At 52.0% G+C, this 19,099-nt stretch overlaps 8 protein-coding genes across 8 annotated transcripts; 5 read left to right on the forward strand and 3 right to left on the reverse strand.

Moving 5' to 3' along the window:
* Window positions 1–1,498: 1,498 nt before the first annotated feature.
* Window positions 1,499–2,314, reverse strand: VTN31DRAFT_5636 (uncharacterized protein; the record flags this gene model as incomplete). Its single annotated transcript, XM_069406157.1, has 1 exon — window positions 1,499–2,314. The coding sequence occupies one exon, from the start codon at window positions 2,312–2,314 to the stop codon at window positions 1,499–1,501; it is 816 nt and encodes a 271-aa protein (XP_069259793.1).
* Window positions 2,315–4,252: 1,938 nt separating this feature from the next.
* On the reverse strand, window positions 4,253–4,774 carry VTN31DRAFT_5637 (uncharacterized protein; the record flags this gene model as incomplete). The annotated part of the gene is made up of 1 exon (XM_069406158.1): window positions 4,253–4,774. One exon carries the CDS (start codon window positions 4,772–4,774, stop codon window positions 4,253–4,255), a length of 522 nt encoding a protein of 173 aa, XP_069259794.1.
* A 2,916-nt stretch (window positions 4,775–7,690) lies between these two features.
* VTN31DRAFT_5638 (uncharacterized protein) lies at window positions 7,691–8,449 on the forward strand (the record flags this gene model as incomplete). Its single annotated transcript, XM_069406159.1, has 1 exon — window positions 7,691–8,449. The coding sequence occupies one exon, from the start codon at window positions 7,691–7,693 to the stop codon at window positions 8,447–8,449; it is 759 nt and encodes a 252-aa protein (XP_069259795.1).
* Window positions 8,450–8,761: 312 nt separating this feature from the next.
* On the reverse strand, window positions 8,762–9,383 carry VTN31DRAFT_5639 (uncharacterized protein; the record flags this gene model as incomplete). The annotated part of the gene is made up of 2 exons (XM_069406160.1): window positions 8,762–9,108; window positions 9,230–9,383. The coding sequence occupies 2 exons, from the start codon at window positions 9,381–9,383 to the stop codon at window positions 8,762–8,764; spliced, it is 501 nt and encodes a 166-aa protein (XP_069259796.1).
* A 291-nt stretch (window positions 9,384–9,674) lies between these two features.
* VTN31DRAFT_5640 (uncharacterized protein) lies at window positions 9,675–10,925 on the forward strand (the record flags this gene model as incomplete). Its single annotated transcript, XM_069406162.1, has 1 exon — window positions 9,675–10,925. One exon carries the CDS (start codon window positions 9,675–9,677, stop codon window positions 10,923–10,925), a length of 1,251 nt encoding a protein of 416 aa, XP_069259797.1.
* A 444-nt stretch (window positions 10,926–11,369) lies between these two features.
* On the forward strand, window positions 11,370–13,750 carry VTN31DRAFT_5641 (uncharacterized protein; the record flags this gene model as incomplete). Its single annotated transcript, XM_069406163.1, has 5 exons — window positions 11,370–11,902; window positions 11,974–12,006; window positions 12,056–13,479; window positions 13,545–13,605; window positions 13,666–13,750. 5 exons carry the CDS (start codon window positions 11,370–11,372, stop codon window positions 13,748–13,750), a joined length of 2,136 nt encoding a protein of 711 aa, XP_069259798.1.
* Window positions 13,751–15,797: 2,047 nt separating this feature from the next.
* On the forward strand, window positions 15,798–17,531 carry VTN31DRAFT_5642 (uncharacterized protein; the record flags this gene model as incomplete). The annotated part of the gene is made up of 1 exon (XM_069406164.1): window positions 15,798–17,531. The coding sequence occupies one exon, from the start codon at window positions 15,798–15,800 to the stop codon at window positions 17,529–17,531; it is 1,734 nt and encodes a 577-aa protein (XP_069259799.1).
* A 446-nt stretch (window positions 17,532–17,977) lies between these two features.
* Window positions 17,978–19,024, forward strand: VTN31DRAFT_5643 (uncharacterized protein; the record flags this gene model as incomplete). The annotated part of the gene is made up of 3 exons (XM_069406165.1): window positions 17,978–18,451; window positions 18,529–18,815; window positions 18,880–19,024. The coding sequence occupies 3 exons, from the start codon at window positions 17,978–17,980 to the stop codon at window positions 19,022–19,024; spliced, it is 906 nt and encodes a 301-aa protein (XP_069259800.1).
* Between the last annotated feature and the right edge of the window lie 75 nt (window positions 19,025–19,099).

Here is a 19,099-nt window from a genome sequence, read left to right on the forward strand (position 1 = left end):
TTTTTTTGACTAGTCTGCCCCTTCGGTTCAGGATCTCCAGGCCGTACTGGAGCAAGGGTCTTCCCGACGAAGGCCCACTGCCCCACGAACTAAGCTTAAGCTTGCAGAGGAATCCGTGGTCCTTAACTCAGGCTCCTCACCAGAAGACTCCGTGCTAAAGCCAATGGAATCCTTCTCAATTAGGAGCTCGTCCTACGCATCATTTCTTGTACCTGGTACGAGTGGCATGGAAGTTGGAGACCTACAATGGCCATCCTGCATTACAGTACCCATCGAACCGGATTCCCGGCCATGACTCATGATCGACACCTCTAATCGGGAGCACCCATATCTATGCTTCTCCTGGTGAATGTATTCCGGTACATAACGCAGGACCGTGCGCGGAGTACCTGTGGCCTGTGTTCTCGGTAGAATTTTTGCTGCCCTGTCGTATCCTTGAACGATGGATACTACCTACCAAAACACGTGACATAGAGAACCCTACAATCAGCCGGTACCAAGACGGGACGTCGGAAAACATACCTCTAGGTACCCAAGGTAGTAGTGGCATGCATGGACTTACTGAGTGAATGGACTCATCCCGTCTTGTCGCCTTTGATTCGACATACTCCCACCTGGCTGCCGAGGTTGACGGGTTCCCACCTCATCAACCCCATGAAAATTAGATCCTTGTGAAGAACGGCAAATTTTCCAGTTCCAGTGGCCACTACCTGATTATCAACATTAGATTGTGGATTGTAATCATACTGTGATCTTCACATGGCCCTGCTCCGACGAGGCTCTGATCAGTCTGATGGCACTGTACTTCTTAGCCAAGATCCCAGCCGTTCGATAATCGCGGCCGTCCAATCTTCCGAATGGTCATCAACCCCACTACACGGTAGTAGAGATCAAGTCTGGAGTGCCCTACATCTACATGTACCTGATGTCACTTGCACAGGACTACCTTCTAGGCTAGCTGATCCTTCAGCCTGGTGATTTGATTCATGACCATCGGGCCGTAGTTTGCATGGTCATTCGATGGCGATCAATACTACAATGAGCAAACAGCGAAGCAACGCTATTGCTACAAGTCAACATGGCTCGATCGCCTTTCCACGGAGAGTATTGAATTATCACTGTCAATCGCACTTTCAATAAATTCATCTGCGAGCAAAACAGATGCTACAGACACCAGAGCGGTACCGTAGCATCAACATCATGAGCTGACAGCCAACGTCGCGGATGTTGTTGAATTATGGCAGGTTATGTAGCATGGCAAAGTTTCAGAGAAGTAAACGCCGACGGTAAGGCTATCGTCAATTCTCACTGAGTCTACTTACCCATCCATGTGGGTGGGAGTGACCTCAATTTATGTACATCATCCGACAAACGAAATGCAAGAGATAAAGGAATGACAAACAACAGAGTGAGAAAGGTACTCAAAGAGTGACTGCGATTCATCAGATAATCAACACCCTCCCTTGATGAATCGCCCAGTAGCGTGTCAACTCGACCTTCATGTATCCCTTAGATCGCACTTGACAGGGACCTTGACCAAATTGTTGAGCGCCCAGCGCGCCTTGAAGGGTCCAAGTACTTCCAGAAGTAAACCTCGCGACTTTGAAGCACAGTTCTCAAGAAGACACAGCGTGGAACCCCAAACTTGCAAGTGGATGGGCGTCGACAGCCCTCCCTGAATGAACAACCGGGTCACCGCCAAAGGACGAATGATCCTTTTCCTTGTCAACAGCAGACGAAGGAGAGTCAAAAGCACATGAGCAAGATGCCTCTCAAGACACCACTGACGAATAGCATTTTCGTTCTGATAGTCCCAGTAGGCCGAGAAACCTCTGTCCGGAACAGATCTCATCTCAAATTCATCAGGAACAATCTCCTCTGCAACGTCAATAGCTAACGATTCGTTCAACTCGCTTTCATGTGCACCACGTCTCAATGGCGAAACTCCAACAATTTCGGCCGATCTCTCATGATCATGACCATCAACTGACTTATCGTTGACTTCCTTTTCTTCTGGTTCATCGTGAACCATAGGCGCACTCGGACTCTCCAATTCCATATCGGTGCCACACTCAATGGCCAAGTCAACTGGTGAAGCTTTCTCGCTTTCTTTCTTATCTTCTTCTGGCTTATCGTGGACCACACTTTCATTTGGTTGAGCATCGCTGTTGCGCTCGGCAACCGACTCAACTGGCGAAACTTTCCTTTCACTTGTTTTCTCAACAATGATGCCGAAAATCTCCCTTTCGTTTGGTCCGAGACTTTCACTGGTGGTTCGATCAACGGCTGCGAATGCCTTATCTTCTGGCCACATCTTTAGCGATGCTGGCGGACTTGGTGGTTCAAACACAGGGTATTCTAAAGACCTCTTTGACTCGAAGGTAATACGCAGTCCCAATAACATCGCCGTAGCCGATGACTGCACCGTCTTTCAATCTCGTGATCGTCACTTCCTTCCGCAGAAAGTTGACACCGTAGCCTTTCTCGCTAAGCCGAATCACCCCTAAAATGTTCAGGGGTACCTCTGGTATGTAGAGTACATCGGTTATTGTTGTCTTTCTTGCTGGACCGTCTGGCATCGCCTAGATGACTTCTACGTTACCGATAGACTCCGAGTAAACAATCTGATCGGTTCCCGTAATAATTCCTTTCCGAAATGGCCTTTCTGTGCCAGGAACAAACTGCGATCTGTCGTTGACAATGTGATCCGTTGACCCAGAGTCGATAATCCACCCCTTGCGACTTGCATGGCGGACATGTGGCTTCCTTGGACTGATTCCTGTTGTTCCGATCACCTCGTTGTCAGGACGGATCCTCACGGGACCCCTAGACATTTTCGTGAAATCATCACGCATCAATAAGATGTCACCACTGACGGTATCATCATCATCACATTCACATCCTCTTGCCAGGTTTGCCAGGCTCTGGTCCTCCTGATCCTTCTGGGGCCTCTTCTCAGGGTGTAGATCCCAACAATCTGCCTTCTTGTGCCCTTTCTTGTTGCAGTGATAACAGACGATTTCTTTCTGACCTCTTTGGCCCCTTCCTTTGACACGGTTTGCTGTTCCTTCGTAATACCGCCGACGTCTCCGGTCTTCCTTCACAAGAGCTTCCGCAACTTCTTCGAAGGTTGTGACGTCCTGCTTGTACTGCGCGGCCAAAAAAAAAAAACGATGACAACCAATATTGCCAATCCCTTTGCAGGGACATGATCAGAAATTGGACTTTCTGATGTTCACCCAATTTCTTGCCGTTTCGAAAGCTCAACTCGTGCTTCATGAGTGCCGCTCTCATTCGACAGACGAAGTCGTTTCCGTCCTTGCAATCTTCGATCCTGAGGTTCACAGCCTCTACCAGGCCTTCGATGCCGCAGTCACTGGCCTGAACGTCGAAATGCTTCAGCTGGTCCCACAGCTTTGCCGCGTTATTGGCATTGATGCAGACATCCTGTAGATGATCGCTCAATGAACCGCGTATAAGACCTAGCGGCTTGTAGTTCTTGGTAGCCCACTCTTTCTTCTCTTGAAGGAAGGTCGGGTCACTCTCATCGTACTCGGGTTCTTTTCCCTTTTCGCTGCTCTTCTGGAAAGAATCGTCCTTTCCCCTTTTTGGTGGTTCCGGTGATGTTTCCCATCCGTTCACTAAGAGCCACAGCCCTTCCGTCTGCAGCACACTCATCGACTTGTACCATTTCTTGTAATTCGAGCTGCCGAGCAACGGCTCGACCTTGACATAGTCTGTTTTCATGTCGGCGAATCCAAAGACGTAACTCTTCAACGGGAAGAACTCGACAAACACGGCTCCTTCACAGAGCACGCAATCTCCCTCCACGGGAGCACACTCTCCTGACACAGGAGTACACGATCCCTTCGTGAGAACGACACACACGACGAACGCAGTCTCCCACGGGAAGACGAAATCCCTCCACGGGCACACTCTCCCTCCACGGGATAACAGGGCAAACACGACGAATACGGACTTTCGATGAAAATGCCTTCTCCCTCCACGGGACGAACTCAAACACCGATGGCGACGACCTCACGAGGTGTATGCCATACAGACAATCCGATGACCAAGCACCGCCGCGACTAACAGTGACATACCATGAGGAGGGACGCAACAGACGACGAAGTAGCCCAGACCACTAAGGCGCCGGGCTCATAACCTGTTGAATTATGGCAGGTTTTGTAGCATGTCAAAGTTTCAGAGAAGTAAATGCCGACGGTAAGGCTATCGTCAATTCTCACTGAGTCTACTTACCCATCCATGTGGGTGGGAGTGACCTCAATTTATGTACATCATCCGACAAACGAAATGCAAGAGACAAAGGAATGACAAACAACAGAGTGAGAAAGGTACTCAAAGAGTGACTGCGATTCATCAGATGATCAACAGATGTCAGGACCGCTATCGCCTCTGCTACCCCGCATAAACAGCTCACATTAAATGTTCTTGTGGCCTGGACTCGTGAGTATATACTAATGTACTGCATACACCTTGATGATATGCCCTCAACCGTCATTATCCGCTTTGGCCCGTTCTTGCCTTTCCTTTTCTCGACAGTATTATCCGAAATGTCCCATTGATTCAGATATCCAGTCCCATAATTCAAGTACGCCGCATACCCTAACCAGGCGGCATAGGGAACCAGCAACCAAGCCGCGACAGTATCGATGTGGGAATAGTTCCAGGTAAGACCCAGTACCATTCCCGTCAGAAGCAGAATATCTATCAGTGCAGCGAAGGGCTTTCGAAACCCGAAAAACAGCGGCATCCAGGCCAGATTCGCTGCTAACTGCGCAGTGTACAGGGTTTGCGACAAGTGCGCGACGTGACGGACTGACGAGGACGGAGAGGACAGTCCAGAAACGGTTGCGCGGTAGGAAGCATAGCCCATGCAGGCGTATAGCAGAGTCCAAACGGGGCCGAAGAGCCAAGCAGGAGGATAGCCGCGAGGCCGGCGATGAGGAGGCGTTGTGTTTTGGACTTCGACCGATTCATCAGATGATCAACAGATGTCAGGACCGCTATCGCCTCTGCTACCCCGCATAAACAGCTCACATTAAATGTTCTTGTGGCCTGGACTCGTGAGTATATACTAATGTACTGCATACACCTTGATGATATGCCCTCAACCGTCATTATCCGCTTTGGCCCGTTCTTGCCTTTCCTTTTCTCGACAGTATTATCCGAAATGTCCCATTGATTCAGATATCCAGTCCCATAATTCAAGTACGCCGCATACCCTAACCAGGCGGCATAGGGAACCAGCAACCAAGCCGCGACAGTATCGATGTGGGAATAGTTCCAGGTAAGACCCAGTACCATTCCCGTCAGAAGCAGAATATCTATCAGTGCAGCGAAGGGCTTTCGAAACCCGAAAAACAGCGGCATCCAGGCCAGATTCGCTGCTAACTGCGCAGTGTACAGGGTTTGCGACAAGTGCGCGACGTGACGGACTGACGAGGACGGAGAGGACAGTCCAGAAACGGTTGCGCGGTAGGAAGCATAGCCCATGCAGGCGTATAGCAGAGTCCAAACGGGGCCGAAGAGCCAAGCAGGAGGATAGCCGCGAGGCCGGCGAATGCTGTCGTAGAGTCGATGCTTTTTCCTTGCTGGAGCAGGCAATCAGTGAATAGATCTTGGACTTTTCCGCGTGCTGCAACGTACGTAGAGTGCAATATCCTACCAAGCCACCTGCTACGACAGGAGTGAGCATGGCGGCGATAGGAGAAGTGAAGATGGAGGTCGGTAGAGAGAGGCAACCCCACCAGGGGGTTGAAGAGTACATCTTTGAAGTGTTGAGGCCGTGCCGCTGTGAAAGGATGTACGAAAAGACAGCTGACACAATTTGACAGAACAACTTCGACAGAGAACACAGATCATCGAGTCTAAGAATGAGAACGGGGAAGCAGTCAAACTCTACCTTGAGCTTGCGCACTGGACGACATTGACGTCATGCCGCAACGCTCAACTATAACTTTATTCGGCATTGGGTCGTTGACCGACCTTGTCAATTACTCTACTGGGGACTGGCAGAAACAAGCAAGCCATCGATGCTTATTATTGAATGCGCAGTAGAAACATTATAAGCGACGGTGACGTCTTGATTAAGGGAGAAAGGGAGCGACTGCATTGAAGGATTATACGCTGGGCTCTCAAGATTCGAACCTTTCAAACATGACGACTTAGGGGCCTTGTGAACGATTCCTAAGCCGAGTCCATCGAAGACGTCGGGCCCTCGGTGTAGCTATCACAGATTTCGAAGCTCATTCTACTTTCCGATCTTGGGCAGAGGCCCGTTGTGAAGAGTCCGTTTGTCAAAGCATACATCTTTAGAGTCGCCTAATTGATTGCTGACGCAATGCCTTGTAAAAGTACATGTGTAGGATGCTTTTGGGCCAGGAGATACTAGTACTTAGTATTTAATTCCCGGAGCTTACTGGCGTTGTTTAGTTGTTGACACTTAGATTCCATACGGCGATTGTCGAATGGGTACGGAATTGAGTAAGCAAAGGATTCAGTTTTTTCTTATAGAGGCAAACACTTTTGGACTGTGCTGAATGCAGTACCTATCTCGAGGTTCCGTCTTTGAAGTAGCAATCACCAGATTCCCTTCCCAATCCGAACCCGAGGAGTTCCGGAGACGGACCGTCGTTTATCGGGGAATGCTCAAGTCCTTGCGTCATCGCAGATCACAAATGAAACCCTTTGTACGGAGTACAAGACAGGAACTCGCTCAACTCAGGATACTAGTATCAAGTCATTTCAAGGTCGCACCATGTTTGAGAATCCTAGGAGTTGGGTCTGAGGTGCTGCTCTCGTTTTCCTCGTTTTTCTCGTGAGCTGGCCCTTTGCTGAGTCAGCTAAGTACTTACTGCCGATTCACTCAGCACTGAGGGCGAACCAAAAGTCCCCCAGCCAAGCCACAGGACATACAGTACAGTATTCTAGTACATACGAGGTACGGACTTCAGATGATCCACCTGGCACAGCCACGTTCCAATCCGCCACAGCGCAGAGGGTGAGTTCTCTTCTCAGTTCATTGAGTTTGAGAGAAGTTAAAATTTGGACATGTTGTGTTGCGAAGACTGAATCAGTCAGTGTCGAATGATGGATTTCCTCTCCAATTGAAGCCTGGGATAGGCGGGAATATCGGTTCCTTAGGTTAAGCCAGTTGATGTGGTCTTTCTGAAGCAAAAGTATACTAGGCTTGAGGTCAGACACTTCTATTTCTGTCCTCTCCACCAGTCGTAAAACATGACGAATCACAATGATACCAACTCTGAACTTGGTCCTTGCTCCAGGTGACATGAATCATATGTAACAAACGTATGGGAAACGGCCCCAACGGGCCAAAAAGAAAGGATCGCAGGATCGCCCTTCTCCAGGTTTCCATCGGCGACCGAAAGGTTGCTTGGGTTGGTAGGTACGGAGTACCTACATACATACTAAAAGCCTAACCTTAAGGCCCAGATATATTTAAGGTTAAGACACGAGCAGCATTCCGCAAATCCCAACAGTAATCTGATCGCTGATTCACAGTCCGTTGGTGACCCGACCCGCCCAATCGGTGCCTTGGTTCAGGTGCTGCCTTTTATTTTAAAACCTCTTCCTCCCCACAAAGACAGGAAAACTACTATCAACAGACTCTTTGATTCCCTTCGACCACTGCGAAATCATCGGCAACATGGTCGTCGCTTTCAAGACTTTGCTCCTGTCGCTGCTGGCAACCAGCTCGTTGGTTGCCTCAACCGTGGTTCCCGCAAAGGGCGCCCATGCATTGGGAATTCCGGAGGAGAAGCCGGGTGACGGCAGCAGCCATATTCCGCCCGAGGTCAAAGAAGGTGGTTTCGCTCGCAGAATCCTATTCAAACGCCAAAACGAGACGGAAGGAGCCGGCGAAACCTCCGGTTCGGAGAACACCTCCTCGCCTCCGCCGGAGACGCCTCCCACCACAAGTGCACCGACCACGCCGAGCAGCAGCGACACCGATGTGCCAAGCACCGACACGACCGGCACGACCGATACGACAGAAACGACAGTCACCAGCATCACGACGACAACTTCGACTTCCACTTCGACTTCCACCAGCTCCAGCTCCAGCAGCTCGTCGAATCCACCAGACACCACCGACAGCTCATCCTCGTCGTCGACTTCCTCATCGGACTCGGTGACGACCACGTCGAGCAGCTCTTCGTCCAGCTCGTCGCGGCCCAAGCCGACGACCTCGACCACGACGTTCGAGACCACGTCCGCTGATGGCTCGGTCGGCACCATCACGTCGGTGACCACCATCTATCCGGAGGAAACCGGGAATGCCGGGTCGGGCTCTGAGGGCCCCGGAGAGCCGTCCCTGCAGGAGGATCAGGCTTCTGGTCTGACCGGTGTCCTGTCGCTCGGAATTCTCACCCTGCTGAGCGGTGCTGCAACGCTTGCTTTGATGTGATATCCCGGTTTCGTGTTTAATTCACCTTTTGTGTTTACTTGCATGTATATGAGCACATCCAAGCCACTGAGCCAGACACCCGGTGTGTTTGTCTAATCGGAGGCTATGCAGTCATGACCTGGGGCCTACATAATTCAACAATCGCATAATGAACAATGATTAATCCACTCTTGTACGGAGTACAGATCCTAAATCAAGCCCGTCGATTAATCCTCTATACTGTACTCCGTAGATGGATCTGCTAGTCATTAGGTATCGTTTCATCACATCAAACGCGCCAGACTGATATTGGAAAGTTTTGGTGGCCAGGCATCACCGTGAAGGCAAGTTTGCATTCCCTGGCCCTTGCCATCGTTCCTCCTCCGTCCAGTATCGCACAAGACTCTCCCACCCAGCGATATCACCCTCGCGAAGCAGCGCGGCAACATCCACGTTCAGCGGCGAGTCGGGCCGAGGGTCCGTCAGCAACTGATGGATCGCCGACAGAGTTGTGGATATCGTGTACACGGGGCTCCAGTGTTCCGAGGTTAACAGCGTCAGGCAGATCTCGCCTGTGGTAAACGAGATATTCGGATGAGAGATGCGTGTTTGGAAGCGGATCTTGGGTGGTGCCAGAGGGTAGTTAGGTGGGATTTCAATACGTAGTTGCCAGAGGCCTCCTAATGTTTTACGAAGCTTTGTCAGAATTGGACGCTAGTCGGCAACGTGTCGTCGCAATATGCCATCTTCATGATACTTCAAAAACACCGAGTCTCAAGTCGGAGCTTCCTTTGGACTGACCTTCATATGGAGTGCCCTTGACACCTTTCAGAACAGCCTCCCAGTGAAAAAGATCATCATCGCTGACGGGACCAAGATGTAGTAGTGCCTCGTTTGGCTCGTTGGCGTACTCTTTCAGCTCCTTGAGGAGGCGTTGTGTTGTGGACTTGGACATTGTTCCTCTGTTGCTGACTTGCTGTAAATCGTGCACTTTATCGCCCGCGCACTTGACGGAAACCGCGGTACCTCAACCAAGACTCTGCGATGTTCGGATTCAGGTTATTAATCACAGAATATCCGTCAGTACTGCGAAGGCAGATGGACCCGAAGCCGAGGTTGATTTGATCCGCATAGCATTCACCCGCGCGGCAAGTCATTCTCCGCATGAATCACGTGAATCCTGCGCGGAGTCATCGTTGCCGAACTTTTCGAGCTGCAAAGATACCTAGTTCGGTAAACAATCAGCATGAGAACCTCCAAATTGTCAAAGGACACTGCAAAGGTTGTCCAAGCCTTGTCGTTATCAAGGCGTCAGACGCGCAGCTCTTCTGCCAGAAGTGCCCTAGGAAGCTTTGCCTACTCGGAGACATGCAGCTCAGGGGCCGGTACAAGTACTATCTCCAACACCGAGCTCTCCGAAGATGACTCCTCGTCCTTGTCATCAGCAAAAACTGAAGACATTGAGGATATTCTACAACCGCCGCCAAAGAAACGCAAGTCTGCGATTGAAACAAGTACCGGTAATAGGCCTTCTACAAGGGCTACTCGAAAGGTTGTCGTGGAACAGGAGACCCAGGTCGTCAAGCCCAATGCATCCCAAAGCCGGCGACAACCGATGCGAAAGATTACTGCCAAAGATGGAACCGTGAAGGTCGAGCCTCCGTCGAATTGGGAAACCATGTACAACATTGTGAAGAAGATGCGAGAGAATAACCCAACGGCACCCGTCGACACAATGGGCTGCGCGGAGCTACATTGGAAGACATCTTCGCCCCGAGATCAGAGGTTTCAAACTCTGATTGCGCTGATGTTGTCGTCGCAAACAAAGGACACCGTGACTGCGGTCGCCATGCAGCGATTACACACCGAGCTCGGCGACCTGGGTCCCGAAGTGAAGAAGGAAGACGGGTCCAAAACATCACCAGAGGAACCAAGAGAAAGCACACTCACTCTGGAGAACGTCTTGGCCGTTTCCCATTCTCGTCTCAACGAACTCATCCGCACAGTTGGCTTCCACAACAACAAGACGAAGTACATCAAACAGGTCGCCGAGATTCTCCGAGACAAATACGACTCCGATATTCCGTCCTCGGCAGAAGAGTTGATGAAATTGCCCGGCGTTGGCCCCAAGATGGCCTACCTCTGCATGAGCGCGGCATGGGGCAAGCATGAGGGCATTGGTGTTGATGTGCATGTCCACCGCATCACCAATCTCTGGGGGTGGCACCGCACCAAGACCCCCGAGGAGACCCGAGTGGCTCTCGAGTCTTGGTTGCCCTGGAGCAAATGGCATGAGATCAACAAGTTGCTTGTTGGGTTGGGCCAGACGGTGTGCTTGCCCGTCGGGCGCCGCTGTGGGGAGTGTGACCTCGCAGGCACCGGGCTTTGCAAGGGCGAAATCAAAGCCCTCGTTCAGAAAAAGAAACGCGAGGAATCGATCACAATTGAGACGAAAGGTCAGGAAGAGAGTAAGACTGATATTTGGTCAAAGTCATGATGATACCCTACGATCTGCAGGTTGCTATTGGAATTCTGGGATTCGCAGGGTTTTTTATTTTTTTTTTTTTTTTTTTTTTTTTTGGAGGGCGGGAATTAATCAGAGGTGAACATCGACGATCAGATCTCTTTTAATGTTTTGTACCAATTGTATAATATTGAGTGCGAGTAATGGACATAAGTTCTCGGCAACTACTGCAATGTACATGCTCTCCAGCATGATACAGTATCTGGGTATGTATCCATGTCCATGGACAAGGAGACGATGAGGGGCTGATCGGGATGACGGCGCATGAGTACCTAAGTATCTTTCCGAATGAGGTTTAGGCCGACTCTCCGAGAGAAACAATGCGGGGAGAAACAGAGGGGATCATAGTTAAGCAAAGTGCAAACAAGAATGATGTGACGAGACACAGAGACATTACCTACTCCGAAACGGTGAATCATGTCTCCCACCGCAATCTCCATTCCGCAATTCGCGCAGACCCAGCAAGCGCTGCTCCTGCGGGAACATGAAGCCGAAAAGCTGTCCTCCTCGCTGGCAACGAGTGCCACTATCACGGTTTCGCCCTCGACCCGCCGGACGCTGCAAGCTACAGGTTACGCGCTGACGGGAATTATCCTGGACCAATGTCGGACGGGAATGGGCGGCAGAGTGGTGGGGGACTTTTGCGCGGATCCGGCCACGGCCAACACTGCGGATACTAGTGATTCGGATGGGGGACCGCAGTTGGGTGCGCATGGTATCCGCGTGGGGGATGTGGTTAAAGTGATGGAAATTGTGTCGGGGTCGGGAAGGAAGGCTGGGGGGAAGGAGAAAGAAAAGGAGCGTGGGAAGGGGGTCGTTGGTGTAGAGGGCGTTGTCACCAAGGCGTCTGAGAAGATGGTGTCGGTAGCCTTTGGGCAGAGTGGTGGCGGGGGGATTTCGAAAGGAGATGAAGAGACGGTTGATACGCTGTGGGGGAAGAAGTTATGGCTGTAAGTCCTCTTACCGGCTTGTGGTTCATGTGTTGGCGCAGGGGGAGATTGCTGATTGTTTAAGATTGAAGTGTGAAGATTGCCAACGATGTCACCTACAAGCGGTGAGTATATTCGATGTGAGTCGAGAATGTACAATGCTGACAAAAATAGCATGAATCAGACCATGGAGAAGATGGAAAAGATGTCCGAGTCGGAACACACGCATTTCATGAGGGTCCTGTTCGGCCATACAACTCCCTCTTCGCCGGATTACGACGCTGTCGGGCCGATTGACTTCATCGATCCCACCCTCAATGATTCCCAAAAAGAGGCAATACGGTTTGCACTCGCATCGAGGGAGATTGCCCTCATCCATGGCCCTCCAGGGACGGGCAAGACACATACCTTGATCGAACTGATTCTGCAGATGATCCGCCGAAATATGCGGATCCTAGTGTGCGGGCCCTCTAATGTTTCCGTGGACAACATTGTTGAGAGACTGGCGCCGCATCAAATTCCTATTGTAAGAGTCGGTCACCCGGCTCGGCTATTACACTCCGTGCTAGATCACTCCCTGGAGGTGCTCACCCAGGCCTCAGATGCCGCAGAAATCGTCAGAGATGTGCGAAAGGAGATTGACGAGAAGCAGGCCAGCATCCGCAAGACTCGGAATGGCCGGGAGCGTCGTGAGATATACTCGGATCTGAAAGAGCTCCGGAAGGAATACAGAGATCGTGAGGCAAGATGTGTTGACAACTTGGTCACGGGCAGCAAGGTCGTGCTGGCAACGCTGCATGGTGCGGGTGGTCATCAGCTGAGAAATCAGAAATTCGATGTCGTGATCATCGACGAAGCCAGCCAGGCATTGGAAGCGCAGTGCTGGGTGCCTTTGTTGACTGCTTCAAGAGCGGTTCTTGCCGGCGATCACTTGCAGCTGCCTCCAACAATCATGTCTAGAAATCTCAAGGTCGAGAGCTCCGCAGCGTCGAACGGCGAGGCGCCAATTTTGAGCGGCATCAGTCTCGAAACGACCATGTTTGACAGATTGCTCTCGTTACACGGTCCGTCAATCAAGCGAATGCTTACTACGCAGTATCGTATGCATGAAAAGATCATGAGATTTCCATCAGATGAGCTGTACGAGTCCAAGCTCATCGCTGCCGATGGGGTCAAAGAGCGGCTCCTCACAGGGCTGCCGTATGAGGTTGCCGAGACCGACGACACTCGGGAACCTCTGGTGTTTTATGATACGCAAGGCGGGGACTTTCCGGAACGGGCCGAGGACGAAGATATCGCCAAGAAGGAGAGCCTCCTTGGTGAGAGCAAGAGCAACGAGATGGAGGCTGCGGTGGTGATCCGCCATGTGGACAACCTTGTGGAAGCCGGCGTTCGGCCGGAGGACATCGCGGTAATCACGCCTTACAATGCGCAATTGGGGCTCCTTTCACAGTCCCTGAAGGGCAAGTACCCGGGCATCGAGCTCGGCAGTGTGGATGGCTTCCAGGGTCGAGAGAAGGAGGCTGTTGTGGTCAGCTTAGTCCGCAGCAACCCGCAGCATGAGGTTGGTTTTCTCGCGGAGAAGCGGCGGTTGAACGGTGAGCCCCTCCTTCCACTGTTCATTTCCTAGTGGCCGCATAAACTGACATGGGGGGGCATCTAGTGGCCATGACGCGTCCAAAGAGGCATCTATGCGTATGCGGCGATTCTGAAACCATCCGCAAGTACGTGGCCGAATAAAAGAACCTCGTACCTGCATAGGCGTCATCTAACAGTTTCCGTAGGGGCAGCGAATTCCTGAAACACTGGATGGACTTTCTGGAGGAGCACGCCGACCTGCGCTATCCCGATGCGAGCGAGTTCACGTAGACGAATCGATTGATTGCCGAGCGGCCGTGTGTCACAGTGTGCCACGGTGTTCTCGCTCGATGCGGCCAGCCGTCACTGTCCAGGTTGACCCGGGTCTGGGCCCTCGGTGTCAAACAGCTACAGTATTTAGATACTGCGTACGGAGTACGGAGTACATGAGATGACCGGTGACCCCGCGATAGGATTACAGTATTGACGGGCGAGTCTCGGCGATCTGACTTGTCTCCGCAATGCATTGTGGTCGCGCTTGCTGGACGTTTGCAATGACAAGTTTGATCCGTGGGCATCTCCGCTCCAGCCAACATGTGTGTCGATCAGATTATTCATTATCTATCACCGAAGCAAATCTCGTTATTTACAGATCTGGATTGGTGTTTGATGGTGCAAACGAATCGATGTGGTTTTTATGAGCTGTGTTCTTTCCGGTGAGAGATAAGCTCTGGCCGGGATCAACACATTCCATAAATTTCGAATCAGCTAGGTGAGCTCTAGCCACTAGAAAAGAGAACAGGTACGGAGTATACTGGCTGTTGTACAAGTCGGCCAGTACAATACTCTCCTAGGTACATACATGTACTCGTAGGCTACCGGCACTTTCGAACACCCGCTTCCGGGATTCGTTTGAATCAGGCGTTTCAGCTTTCCGATATCCGAGCGTACAGTTCCTGAACAGTGCTCCTCCGCCTATCAAGTACTCAGTATCAACGAATCCACTCTATTATTCAACTCGGAGGGAAGACCAGGATTAATGACCCGCATGGAAAACGGTTCTGGAATATTTCGACGGCGGCTAGTTCAAACTGGAGCTCTGTGGATGATAGAGAAAAGATTATGTCTGGACTGATACACCGTACACGTAGCCGATGGAGAATGGGAGAAGAGAACCACCAGATCAATTGTCTGGCCAAGGGAAGATTAACCTGTTACTTACCTATCATTTGAACCTTTGGCCTCTGCCATTGTATGATTGTGGTCGTATATGACCGTGATCAATCAGCCATTCAGCGAAATTCCTCGGCCTTGGTTGGCTCTTCGCCTTTGGCCAACGTGCTCGATGGGACAATAATGATGGCGCCGTTTCAGATGGCCGAGATTAATGCCTATTATCGCCTGGCTATTCTCCATCGATCGTCGTATCGCGAAGGCGGAGAGGGGAAAGGGGAAATTCCCCGGTGGAAAAAAACACGGTTCCTGTCCCTGAGAGATTATGCAGTTACTTAACCTTTCTCTTGTTGAACAGCAACATTCCTCGTCAATGGACTGGAATTGATCATCCCCTGCACCATAATTATGTACATATACTAATTTTATTCAAATCAACCTCTCCAAGTCTCGAATCGACTGACTCTCTGACACATAGCCTCAGTGCGCCGGGGGTTCACCGGCCGGAGCTCGACGGGCCGCCGCATTCGCTGGCGACGCCTCCACCAGTGCATTAGCTCGACTTTAGCTTCGCTTTGGCGTGAATCCACTCTCCCTGAGTGCCGTTGATCCCCTTGCGGGCAGATGGACGCGGTTCTCGTTCTGTAATTCCGGAGTTGGCCTTCTGCCTGTTGTGCCTATGGCTCGAGCCTTGGCCAAGCGGTGCCAGCTGTATTGGTGGCATCCGCCATGTCGTTGATGATTCTTCAGCGGCGGTAACTTGTGCCCTTCGTTGTTGTCCACTCGGTTCAGTCGTTACCGGTCGAGTTTTTACTCGCGTCTCTCCTTTCTTTTTATTAATTGATTGATTGCTTCGCAGTCGTTTCCCTCAATCGAACGGGCTCGACGACCGCTCACGCACCGATTGGAATCTACAAAGAAAAAAAAAAAAAAAAACAAAAAAAAAACATGGAACTCAGGTCCGGTTGCATAGCTTACGCTTTCTTGGATACATTCTTGGCCTGAGCATTCGTCGCCATTGAGAGGACGGCGACTGGATTCCTGATTGATGAGACGATCCTTCGCCAACGCTCTTTTCTCCTAATCTCAAAAGATCGAACTTGCTGAGTATCGCTTTTCATTGGATTTCTTGTATGATCAGTGGACCGAGACAGAAACCTTCAAGATGGCCCATGCCCATGCGATCCAGAACGGCATACGGATCCAATCGCCGATTATCGACGAACCCGACCATCGATCAAACGGGACCGGCCTCCTCCTGACCATGACGAGGGAGGAGCCAACCATCACCGCGTTGCCGGTTCGTCAACCGCGCGACTCGTATTCACCTGCCTTGGTGTCGCCCAGCAAATCCCCCTACCGTGGGCTCTACTCCCACCAACCGCAAAACTCCGTCTCCTCCTATGAATCCGCCTTTCACCGACGCCGCGAGAGTACCCTGAAAACGGTCATGCGGAAAATCTTTGGTCGAAGAAGGAAGAGCATTCTGGAAGAAGATGGCCGCGGGGAACTGGAAAGCGACATCGATCCAGAAAAGAGAGCAGCCTCCTCGCCGCCGGACCACCACGCCCAATTTAGAAGCTCGCCATCGGTCGGAGACCACCGGCGACCCGCATCAGTCAGCCGTCCGTCATCGGCATCGTCAGAACGTCGCGGCACGCGCAGTGTTCAAGAAACCCGGATCCCCGTACAGCAACATCGAACCATCCGACGAAGAGCAACGCTGCCTAGTCTAATTCTGTCGGATGACGGAGAGGCACGAGAAACGGCAATGTCGGTCGTGTCCCCACTTTCCGCAACAACAGAGCGGTCCCTGAGCGAGGTCAGCCCAGAGGACGCCCAAAGTCATGAGGAGGTGACGTCCCCCCGGAGCCTGAGTGCGCACCGGCGGTCTCGCAGCGCGGATGCATTGCACGACATGAGCCACAAACACTGTATGTCTCCGATCCAGTGGAGTCGTCCAAACGGCGATGTTAAAAAAAAGTGGCAATCCGATGCCATTGAGGAGGACGACCGGTCGCCGACAGCTACGTGGTCTGGGGAGGCAGGCACCGGGGAACAACCAACCACGACGATGGCAACAACAACATCATCATCATCAGATGACAAGCCCCCGCCCGAGTCTGACGACTCGAACCTACCCCAAGTCATGGAACCGGAGGGCCGGGTGTTCAACATCGAGAATCTGGTTGGGACGCTAACAGATCCCGACGCGACGGTCGAGGAGCGGCTAACGACGCTGGAGGTGAAACTGATGGACCTGGAACTGGCCATTGCCCGGATTCAGGGCACGGTCAATGACGATTTCCCGCGGCCGACGCCGCCGGGAACCCGAACACCGGCCAAGGGCAAATCACCGGAAACCCAGCCGCCGCTGCCGAGTCTGATGCTGGAGCCGTCGTCCGCTTTCAGCGAAACATCCTCCCAGAGTGACGCGGCGTCAAGCGACGAGACGCGGCCCGTGAGCATGGCCACGCTGCGACCAAACATAAACTCTCCTTACTCACAACAACCGCAACAACAACCTCCGTGGCAGATGGGGCCGTCATCCTCCACGTCGAACCTGCACGGCATCTCGATTGAGCAGTACAGCGCGCTGGTGACGCTGATCCGGCGCGAACAGACGGCGCGCAAGGCTCTCGAGAGCCAGATTCTCCTGCTGCAGGACGAGGTCCGCAGCCTGCGGCAAGCGCAGCAGTCGGCGGGGGGCTACTATCCCGTGTCGCCGCCGGGCACGCTCTACCCGATCCCCAGTCCGGAGTCGGACGAGTACCAGGATTCTTCGCGCCACCGACGCCGGCAGGCCGGGTCGTCGCGCAGGGAGGCCCGTACGGCGTCGGGATCGGAGGAGGCGGAGCCATGGTCACGGGAGGGTTCGTATCTTCGATCGATGTCGTGATCTTTCTTGTCCACAGATACCCAACTTTTCTAGTTCTCGACTTCTTGTACATATTTTTTTTTGTTTGTTTCTCATATATGGGTTGGTTTATGACGGTTTATGGACATGCATATCGAGCAGGCAATTCGTTCATTCGGGTGTAGCTAGGTATCTACACCGTTTGTAGTCTAATCATGACATGGACAGATCTCGGAAAACTTGGACGTCTACCTCTAACTACTTACCAGGTGGGTTTGGTACATAAGGTACTCTCTTGGTAAGACTCGTAGGATGCAGCATATTGGGAGAAGCCCTTTCTGCCTCAGGCATCAATCCAAAACAGGGAACAGCCCAGCTCCAGCTCCAAGTCTCCGACTGATCTCATCAACTCGGACACTACACGATAGCAAACACCGCAAACCCCGGACGACGCAATTGATGCGTCCAACCCAGCATTCCTCATCACAATGACCTCCTCAGTCGCCGCCGCAGCAGCAGCATCCCCTCAATCAAAAACAACAACAACAACCGCAACGAAACCACCCCAACCCGCGGAAGCACCCCCCGTTAGCATCCTCCCGACCCCCGCTGCGCAGACCTACGCACATGTCCACCCAGCGGTCCTCCTCGCATGGTTCGCGCTGCGGTTCCGGTCCCTTGTCGCGGATCCCGTGGCGACGCTCGCGAGCGACGTTCCCGTTACCGCGGGCCTGCAGGTCGCGTACCTGGTAACTTGTCTACCACAGGCCGGCAGCAGCAGCAGCCATGACGACACGGAAACGAAGAAGACAATAACAACAGCGACAACAACAACAACATCCTCGACGACTTTGTCTTCTGCATCCTCATCCCCTTCGTTGTCATCGGCGTCAACAACAAGAGCATTGGGCAAACATCATCGTCGGAAACAAAGCCCACAATCCATAGTCAACAAACTCACCGTAAAGCCCGACTTTTTCCCTTCTTCCCTCGAGTCTATAAAAAAAATGGATCGATTAACGTAGAATGGATGTTACAGGCTTCATTCCTTTCTCTTCTTCTCACCGCTCTCCTTGGCACCCCCGTCCTGGCCATCCTCCTCATCCTCTTCGGTGCCCCTTGCACAACGCATCTATGGCATACGTTCCTTTGTGCGGCGCACATGGCGCTGCTGTGTGTCCTGCCGTTGGTGTACGTCCACGGCGTCGATGGTGTCGTCTGGCGACAGGTCTGGGCGTTTGAGCGGCCAATGGATACCGTTTGGGGAGGGGCGTTGGGGACGGCCGTCGGGGCGTGGTTGGGTGCTGTGCCGATTCCGTTGGATTGGTAGGTCTTACTTCTTTTCTTTTCTTTTTGTTGGTTTTTCGGATTCGAATGTTGATGTTTGTAGGGATCGCCCATGGCAAGCTTATCCGATTACAATCTTGACCGGAGCGTATATTGGCTATGTGGCCGGATCGTTGATTGCGCGCACGCCTTTGGTGTATGGGAAGAAGATTGAGTTCTCCGAGTCGGATGAGGAATCAGATCGATAATTTCTTCCATCTACCGCTTGTACCATATGTATATAAGTGTGTTCAGGAACCGGAATAGACCCCTTGAAATACCGA

This window comes from Thermomyces dupontii (assembly GCF_041956625.1).
Source record: "Thermomyces dupontii strain NRRL 2155 unplaced genomic scaffold VTN31scaffold_5, whole genome shotgun sequence".
Classification (NCBI taxonomy): domain Eukaryota; kingdom Fungi; phylum Ascomycota; class Eurotiomycetes; order Eurotiales; family Trichocomaceae; genus Thermomyces; species Thermomyces dupontii.